Source organism: Wasmannia auropunctata, unplaced genomic scaffold (genome assembly GCF_000956235.1).
Source record: "Wasmannia auropunctata unplaced genomic scaffold, wasmannia.A_1.0 LD336106.1, whole genome shotgun sequence".
Classification (NCBI taxonomy): Eukaryota; Metazoa; Arthropoda; class Insecta; order Hymenoptera; family Formicidae; genus Wasmannia; species Wasmannia auropunctata.
The window spans coordinates 275,137-285,680 of NW_012026784.1; the positions used below are offsets into that span (position 1 = coordinate 275,137).

General features: G+C 35.0%; 1 protein-coding gene across 1 annotated transcript in view; it reads right to left on the bottom strand.

Moving 5' to 3' along the window:
• LOC105450746 (protein Skeletor, isoforms B/C) overlaps positions 1–10,544 on the bottom strand; it is a 173,318-nt gene that overhangs the window by 72,725 nt on the left and 90,049 nt on the right. The window contains 3 exon segments of the mRNA XM_011690737.1: positions 7,647–7,722; positions 7,725–7,807; positions 7,810–7,834. Coding sequence (XP_011689039.1) covers positions 7,647–7,722; positions 7,725–7,807; positions 7,810–7,834 — 184 coding nt within the window.

Genomic DNA, 10,544 nt, shown 5'->3' on the forward strand with positions numbered 1-10,544 from the left:
TCGACATTATATAGCGAAAGTGTCATTAGATTTTTCATTAGAACTTTCGTATCCGAGATATTGAAATCGGAAATCTGACAAAGCAAAACTTCGAGATAAAGCTAGCGGTAGCACTTCGAAAGTGCCAGTGCCGTATACTCACAAGTCATCACCCGACTTTTATTTTATATACTTGGCGTCGCGCCGCTACCGCAGCGCTTGATAAAAAAAAGTTTCTATTTTTTAATGTCCTGCAACATATTCAAAGCCCAAATCGGTGAGAGCCAATTGTGAATTCCCTTCTGAGAAATAAATATTCCTAAAGTATATCATTCATATATTCTTTAATGTTTTAAAAAATAATCAATCAAGAGAGGGAGACATACATGATAGTCCAAGTAAACAAAAATCGCTATTTTTTCCTCAGCTCAGTTTCGATGGCTTTTGACGCGTCCTATATGCTCCCTTCACCGAAGGACAAGCACCCGTAAAACATGAGCCGATGTATCGAGCCAATGAACGGTCGATCTCTCGTGAAATATTGTCGGTGCCGCGATTCGCAATATCCGAGCCGTCGACTGAGATTCGAGACGCGCGCGCGGCTCGCTCGGGCCCGGGGGATTCACAGCTTACGGGTACGCGATGCGCTTCGGGATGCGCCTCGCGTCACGCACCAACAAGTATCCCTCCCCTTCTTTCTTTCCCCTTTCCCGTGTAATCTGTAAGAGCGCGGAACGAACGCGATTCGAGACTGACTCGCTGACTCGGAAGTAATCCCCTGGAAAAGAAGATAAAGAGAGATAGAGAGCTGTAGACGGATAGAGATACGTATCTCTTTCTGTGCCCCCTCGTGTTTGATAGCGCACGAGTACCTAACCCAGTGGTGGGGGGAGGGGGGGAGGATATTCGTGGTATTATGCCCCACCGGCAACATGCGGGTGTATACATACATATATATGTATGCCCGAGAGACCTCGCGGGTTATCCCGGACGGACCGCGCCAGGGGTGCACGGGTATTGTCCGATTCGAGATTCAAGTCGAGAGGGCGATCGAACGGCCGCTCCGACCGGGACGCTGTTTATTGGAGGGCTACACGCGCTCGTCTCGCCGATACTCGTCGGCGCGTCGGGTGCTCGTTGTGTACATCGATTCGATCGTTCGGAATCTGTCGTATCAGTGCCCCTGAAGTGGACGCCGGTGGATCGTCAGCGAGAATTTTTATCGTAGAATATTCTTGGTCTCTCTCTGGACAATTCTCTACGAGCGCTGTAGAAATTTCTCCTTAATGCATACGTATATACGATAATAGAGATCGATAAGTAGTTTTTCAGTTGATCGGCCTTGCTGCAACTGGGCTAATTCACATTTTGTAACAACGGAGAAAATGTATTTTAAAGTTAAAGTGATGGGAAAATACACATTCATTTCATACCAAATATTCAGCTACGGTCAGTTATTGTTGCAGCAAGCTCTTCAATTGTAAGCTATTGAAAATTCAAAGATATTCTCTCTCTCTCTCTTTCTCTTACAACCTGACAATAAATTCCAAAATTATAAATTTTTGTTACAAAGTTAGTTTATAAAATATTTTTAAAGTAATTTCAGTTATTCAATGTTAAATAAATATAAAATAATGCTTCGCATGCACGAGAAGAAAATTTCCGTTTTATACTTCTATATAAAAATAATATTATGCAAGATGTACTTTCGACAAAACACGTCCAGGTATATACGGAAACAATGGTTTTAAGAACGAAGCTTGAGTTTAATTACGAAAAAATTTCGATGCATTAAGTGAATACTCCGTAAATAAAGATAAAATGAGATACAGGAGAGCATAGGAAGGGAGAGAGAGAGAGAGAGAGAGAGACTCATAGAACTTGATTAGAAAGTAATCCGTAAAGAAAGAAGAAAATTCTCAGGATTCAATTTCTCTCAAATGTAATTTAGATTTAGAATGAGGAAAGTTGCATCCTAATTAATACATCGCCCGTTTAATTAAACGTCTAATGAAAAAGTGACTACAATTTCTGCAACGATATACTGCATGATATTTATAGTTTAGCTTACAATGTTCACGATATAATAGAATAAATTGAAAAGAAAATCTTAATCAAGCTTCGAATTATACATAAAATTAATGGAAAAGTATGACATTTGGAAACCGTCTTTCAAAAAGTACACACACACAAATTACATTTATTACGAAGAATTGGTGTTATATATATAATTCCAAATATACTATTTGGAAAATATACCATTATTTGTGTGTGTGTGTGTGTGTGTGTTTTAATAGAATGTCTGCATAAAGATTAAAGAATCAAAAGGCACAGGATTATGTGAAATCTTGCTCCGTGTTTTACATCGAGATTTTTTCGCTCGTAATTCATGGCTACGGATATTTTAAATGATAAAAAGATTTAATAATTCATTTTTTATTAAACACGAGAGACGAATAACCCGGTATTACTTTATATTAAGTAAAGTAAGATAAGACAAATCGAATTCCCGGAAGGGGAACGGTACGATAACGCTGACTTATTCACGCTTTTGTGTTCGCCGTAAAATCGCTGAAATGGATTATCCGACAATTTCGGCGGAGTCCTTCGATTCACCGAATGATGATGGCGAACTGGTTTGAAAGCGAGTTCGGTCGATGAGACCAACGTTTGAGAGGAAACGAGCGAGGGAACGGAGCGAAGCAACGAGACGGAAAGCGAGCCCGGCGTCGGCAGGAAAGAGACAGGTGGAGAAAGAGAAAGATAGTGACGCTGAGTGAAAGTCCTCTAGCAAAAACCAGGCCAGGGCTTCGGGTATCTTGGCGCGAACACACCGTGGCCATTATGCAATTACGGCGACGCATTTATAAAACATACCGCCGTCTCTGTACATCGCGCCAAGATGTCGACTGCGTCCCCGTTTTCCTTTATGAGTAATTTACGTTCTAAATCGCTAAAAGTTTTCAAATTACAGCCGCGCAATCGCGCGACGTCGCCGATGACATCGCGACATGTTTTTTTACTCATTAACAACGCGATTCACCGCGATCAAATGTCGCGTGAAACAAGGTCGTTCAATATCATACGGATTACCGTCTTTTTTTTTTTTTGCAATGTGACATGAATAATCTTCTGATCCACAAAACTTTCGGAGGTAACTGATCTCGCAGAGTAACGTTTTTAAAAAACGGTTCGATGTATACATACATACATATACATAGTTAAGAAATTTATGTTTTTAACATATTTCATTTTACATGTTCCAAACAGTTCATCTAAATTTTTGTGTTTATTTAACACAAGATAAATACGTTAAAAAGTAACCCAACAAATATTATATAAAAAATTAATTCAAAAAGATAATACTGATACAATTTGTAAGCAAATTGTGGAAGGATATTTCTTCAGTAAAATTAATATTTTATTCATTTGTCTTAAAATTTACGTTTGAAAATACATTATTTTTATTTGTTTGCTTACTCATAAATTGTATTGTTTTAACATTAACAATAAGAAAATACTGAATATCAATTTAACATATTCAAGTAACACAATCACATGTTAAATTTAACAATTCAATTTAATTCAAGTAACATAATTTAACATATTTAAGTAACACTCACATGTTTAATTAATAATTGGACATGTTAAAAATTCATCATAAAAATTATAATCGATTTTAATGCAAATGCAAAATTTTTACTGTATACAGGTTTTTAAAAATTAGCTTTTTTAATTATTAAATGCTATATATAATTTCAATAATAATCATTAGCTATTAGATAAATTATTATTATTATTATTATTATTATTTTAAATGGAGAAAATGCAGAAAAGTACTATCTTGAAAAATATCTTGCGTCCTTTGAAACCGAGAGAAATCAAGCGACGCGGTAGCGGCGCGACGCCAAGTACATAAAAAAGAGTGATGACACTGATGACCGCGTGACTGTGTGTTACTTCATTGCGCAAATGTCGTGGCGTTACCATCAAGCGACGCGGTAGCGGCGCGATGCCAAGTACATGAAAAAAATAGCTTTATCTGGAATTTTTATGTCAAACATATTTTCAATTCAAATATCTCAGAAATTATAACAGTAATAAAAAATCTAACGACATTTTCTGATATAATGTCGATACAAACTTTCGATTGCCACCATTGCGAATAAAATTGGTACAGTTAATATTGAGATTTTGAGATCGAGTTCGTGAAAAGTGTCACTTTATTCAAAAGTGGCATTTTTCAGTCACACGTATACATGCAAAGCGGTTTGTCCCTCAAGGCGAATATTCATAAAATCTTCTTGTTAAAATTAGTAATCGATTTCGATTACATATATGTATATATCAATCGTTGTTGTTCAGCTGCAAGAGCAACAGCACTATAAAATTAATAAGTATTATATTTGTAACTAAAATTAATAAGTATTTGTGAAAAACATTCAAAAATTAAAAAATGGTAAAGTGATACTGGATTATAATGAAGAAAAAACTTGGCGTGTCTGGGTCGCATTAAAATGCAATATTCCACATGTTTCATAGTATAGAAATTATTTGCAGATATACACAAACATGAAACTAATAGTCAGACAAAGTGCCCGAGTCGTATTAAAACGCAACCTTCCACAACCTTTGATTTATAGTGTATAAAATATTTGTAATACAAATAAATATATATAAAAACATTATTACATACAATAGTTGCGGATATACACAAACATGAACGCAATAGTTAGATAAAAAAGCATATATACACACATATATATATATGTTGCAGCCTTTTTGTATAATCAGCCTTTTTGCAAAAAGGCTAGCCTCTTTGCAAAAAGACGCCTTTTTGCATAACGCCTTCGAAAATGGTTTGGGTTAGGGTTAGGTTTGGGTTAGTTTAAAACAAGGTGGAGCCCCCCCGTAGGGAGGGGCTCAACATACTGCCTCCACACACGTACTTTACAACGCAAAGCCAGTGATCCACATGGGTTTGCAATGAATGTTTGCAATAAATAATTCTTAACCCAAACCATATATTTCTTGGCGTTATCCAAAAAGGCGTCGTTTTGCAAAAAGGCTGATTATACAAAAAGCATGCGACATATATATATATATATTTTCATATAAATTTACATGTTTATTACAGAAATGCAATTAATGCAACCCGGGCACGCCAAGTTTTTTCTTCATTATAATCCAGTTTATCACTTTTCCATTTTTTAATTTTTGAATGTTTTTAACAAATAAACTTTTTTGAGGTCTTTTTTTAATAATTAGGTACTTAGCTAATTTTATTAATTTCACGACTATTTTTGATTAATCAATTAATTTTTGAATAATTGTATATTTAAATCATTTCATAAAAAATTGTTCTTAGTTTTAGAAAGAATGTAACATGCGACTTTTTTTATGTATTTGGCGTATATTTTTTTTTTTTAAAAAAGGTTTTTTATGGTAAATATATACCGAAAGATTCGTTGCAAACCGTCCTTCTCGAGCTGACTATATCTGAAGATAGATGAAGGTTGTAAATTATCTCTGATTATATTAAATTTTGAGTCCTACTTCTCTCAAATAATATCACGTTAGGCACGTGTGTTTCGTATGTAAATATACACAGTAAAAAATATTTTGTATTTATGTTGGAAACAATCCACTTACGTTCTTGTTAAAATTTTGTGTCGAATTTTTAACATACTTGCTTGTAAAATTAACATAATGTGATTATGTTATTTAAATATTGTGTTAAATTGATATTCAATATTTCTCGTGTCAAAATAACACAATGTATAAATAAGTGAATAAATAACATAAAAATAAAATAGTTTTAAACGGTAAATTCTAAGATAAATGAATAAAAGATAAATATACTTGTTAATTTTACATGTTGTAAGTGTTAATTTTACTAAAGAATAATGTTTCTACAATTTGTTTCCAAATTGTATTAAAGTGTTACATTTTTTATATTAACGTTTACATAATAATTGTGTTACTTTCTACATATTCATCTTGCGTTAAATTAACACAAAAATTTGAGTGGACCGTTTAGGACATGTGAGACGTATTAAACTTAACACAAATTTTTCTTCTGTGTAATGTTAACGTTGATGTCCTTAGAAAGAAAGGTCGGCAATATGGCAATCGCTTTCTTACGTTACGTCACTTTGATTGGTACTTTTACAGTAATTTTAAGTCTCCATACCATTTTCGTTACAAATATCTTGGTTAAATGATTGTGTATGAATTCGCGTAAGGAGTAAACGCATATCGCACAGAGAGTTTTGGCGAAATTTGCGAGAGCGTCGCGCGTATTCTTTTTTTTTCTCGGAAGGTTGAGAGGTCGGCGAACGGTTCCGTAAGGTGCGTTTTTCCCGCATCCGCCTGCGCCGTGAAAACGGAAGGCCATGTAATTTAAATCTCTTTGTGTAATAACAAGACTCGAGAGAGATGCGAACGTTACCGCAAAATAATGGGCGCGGCGTAATAACAATAACTATATACAGGTAACTGCTTATGCGCCACTTCTACAGCGCGATGCGCGCCGCGAATCCATTTTAAATTATTATAACATAGAGCACTTTCGGAGTACACGCCACAATGCCAGCCTATTACGAGCTGAATAAATATATTAACTCTTACGGTATGCGGAAAAATGGCTATTTGCGCGCTCATAATACATTATGCATATATTGCGGATATTTGCATATAAATGTTACGGTATTATGGCGCAATAACGTTGAACTAAATGTACGAGATAAAAGATATATAAGTATCAAAAATCTAAATAGTTAATACGCATGATTTCATAAATACATTATGATTGATAATCAGTTGTAAAAAAAATAAAATTCAAAAAATATTTCGAGAAAATTAAAAATAACTCATTAAAAAATTTTATCCTAATTCTTTCTCGTATTCACCGAGAGAAAAATATAGTTGGAATAACCATAATTTAACTATAATTTATAGTGAATTTCGAGAACAACTATAAAATTATAATTAATTTAACCATGCAAATTCTAGCTGCTTTAACAATGTATCATGGTTATACATTATTATGATTGATATTATTTTTTTATTTATCTATTTTTTAGTTATTATTACAAAATAAATAATAAACAAATGTTAAAAAAATAGTTATACTTATTACAATTGCAGTTGCATTTACTACATAAAAATATTTATTTCATTTGTCTCATACATATTTTAGTATTTTACTATACTAGTATTTGAAATTATTATAATTTATAGTACAATTTTTTCATATTTGATAGGACTATATATGTATGTATATATACATAAGGTTATTATTACTAACATTATACATTAGTAATAATGACTATAAAAATAATGCTACTAATCATAATTTTTTTACCAATAGTTACAAATACAAAATATTTTTCTCTCAGTGTTTGCAATAACGATAGAAAGAAAATTACAAAAACTGGTTATTAGTAATCATAATTTCCCTAATTCATTACTTTCAAAACTATATTTTACATCACAAAATTGGTATTTGAAATACTACTCCGGAAAGCAAGCAAGAAAGTTGCATGTTTGTCGAATTTAACAATAATTTCTCCAGACTGGTGTGATGTCGCGTACTTCGCTGCGCATCCGGCGATCGCATTCTCGGCGACCTCGTTGATTGTTGTTAATAAATCGAAGGGACTTACCGAGGTGTAATGTAGCGAGGGCGAACAAAAGCAAACCGGAGATAACTCGCTGCGGCATCGCGTCCATTTTTCGGTGGTGTTCCGGCCACTGCGGGTCGAGCCCTTTTCTTTTCCGTTACTGCTGCGGACGGCGGTGATGATGGCACATGTACACACACACGAACCACACGCGCGCACTTATATTCGATCTGCAATTCGAAAAGAACAGCCTCGAATGAGCCTCGCGCCGATCCGCTCCACGGACAAATCCCGTCGGTGTCACCACCGATGACCTTTAATTTTCATATAATGATAACTGTGATACGTGTCGAGCCTCAATTTAAATTGTAAATTATTATCAATAACTGCAGTGTGAGCGAATCTGAATTGAATAAAGCCTCGATTTGTAAATTAAAGGATTTCGTCGCGAGGTATTTAAAAACAACATGTCGGAATAACAAAAATGGGTGATGAAAAAGATTATAGCGACAGAAACGATCTAAATATTCGAAATCGTAAGAAGGGGATAAGCGTTTTTGTTTAGATTTGTATTTCTTAGACGACACGAGAAGAAGATTTGTGAAATGCAATATAAAACGGACATAAATATACTGATACGTCGACGGGGAAATTCGCAGTTCTTGATGCGCGCGTTAAGCAACGTCAAGTTACTAGTGACTTATTCAATACGCACGAGGAGCGATCGATGAGAGATAGACGACGAGGAATCGATGGTAACGATCTACCGGCTGAAAGCAGACTGCTTGTGAGAGAGAAAATCAGCATCGATGCCACGCGCGCGCGCGCGCGGCACACCTTTCTCTGCGCGATCACGCGCGCGATTCACACAACCCATGTGTACGAAATTCGCCGTTTTACCCGAAGAGATCATACTTCTGGGATACAAAAGCGCGCGAGAGGTACGTTACGACACGAAGAGTTCTCTCTATATGTATATATAATCAACCGATAATCCTCTCGGAAATTCAGTTGCGATATGTAACTTAGGAATGCGTATTTATCTTGTTACTCTCATTAGCTCGGTTTACGTTTGCCAATACGTAAGGCTCTGGTTTATTAATCGATGAAAATCAATTTTCTTTCCATATTTCCGTTTTATTACTTCCCCTTATATTACTCTCGACATGTCACTTATCCCGCGACGAATGTAGCCGTAGAAAAACGAATCAAGAGTTAAATGAAAGACAGGAAACATTCAAAATTGTTAGTCTCCGGGGATACGGGGTTTATTAAAATTTCTTTTTTTTCCGATAAGTCCTATTATAAATCTTAAAAAAACAAAAAATTCCTTTAAGATTTCCGATATTAAAATAACACAATAAAAACTGGCAAATCTGACAATGGAAATCAACGTAGTTAATGATACGCAATTTAATAATATAAAAATTTTAATCTCATAAATCAAACGTTTCGGCTAACATTTTCAGCCATCAATGACGTAACAAAATTATGGTCTCACGCTTAATTCAAACAAGTGCATCCTTCTGCAATCGATTGTTGAAAGAACTGTCCAGACTCCTCACCATGAATGTCTAAACATTAAGCTGGACGCATTGTATGGCCTCTGACACGCCAGAACACACATAACCACATTATCATATAAATATATAAATAAGTAATTAATAAATAACGTAATAAATAATATAAAGATGTAAAAATCAAGAAAGTTAAAATAAAGATCGTAATATATCATAACCATACTCGTCAACGACTGAACTTTAAAAATGTTTCATTAACTACGCCAATTCCCATTGCCAGTTTTCATTGTGTTATAAATCTTAATGGTTGTACGCATACAGATCATATCGCTGTTTTTCACAAAATCACTTGAAATATACACCAGAGAGAAATCAGTCTATATTCATAAAGTATTTCCAAGTGCTTTGCAAGCATCCGCTGAAGTATATTTCTTAGCTACTATATATGCTGCGGCAAACAGGAATTTATGTGTTAGCGCATCTGGCAAACAAGAGCTCATGCTAACATGTTTGGAAAGTCTCATTACCTAAATTTACTTGTCTGGCACGATATATGTTATGCGTACCAAAATCGTAGAAGAGAGAGTTAAGTGTAATGCGAGACTAAACGATTAAAATGTCATTGGTGTCATCAGAGAACAATTTATTCACGCGCCGTCTTCCGCATGTCGTTCCGGCGACATTAAATTTCGATAAAACGGAGCATTAAAAAAAAAATGTAATTAATAAAAATAGTTTGTGGACGTTTCAATAAACTATACAAGAGGAACTATTTAAAGAGGAAATTTTTTAGTGATGAAAAATTTCTGTAACGGGGTAACGTAATACGTGCAACATTCGTAGAATTTCGCAAATATAAAATGAAATAATAAGATTAACGCGATTCTTTGGACAAATATAATATTTGACTCGCATTTTATAATTTGATATAAAAGAAAAGAACTAGACATGAAAGTAAGAAATTGAAGTTTTAAAGTTATATTTTTTTATCTTTTCTCCGGAAACTTTTTTTTCATGCCGTGTTAAATATCATCAAAACTCTAATGCAAATTTATCTTTGTCATTGTTCAGGTTTTCGATTTGTCGTAGACATATCGTACTTTTAGGACGTTATCTAGGAAAAACAACAAGTGCAGAATCTCTCACAACATATATTGTGTCAAATATTTCCTGCTACGAGCATAATCTTTTTTTACCGCTTAATAGCGCACACACACACACACACACACACACACATACACACACACACACACACAACAGCTTCAACACGGCCCCCACGGTAGAGCGCGGAGGCCCCGGTCCGCCTATAGCCTGACACTCACTACTACTCCCCGTCGGATCGCCGCGATGCCTTACCTGCTGTCAGCATTATCGCGTTCCATTACTACTGGGCGCCGGGCCGCGGACTACGGCTTGCCGG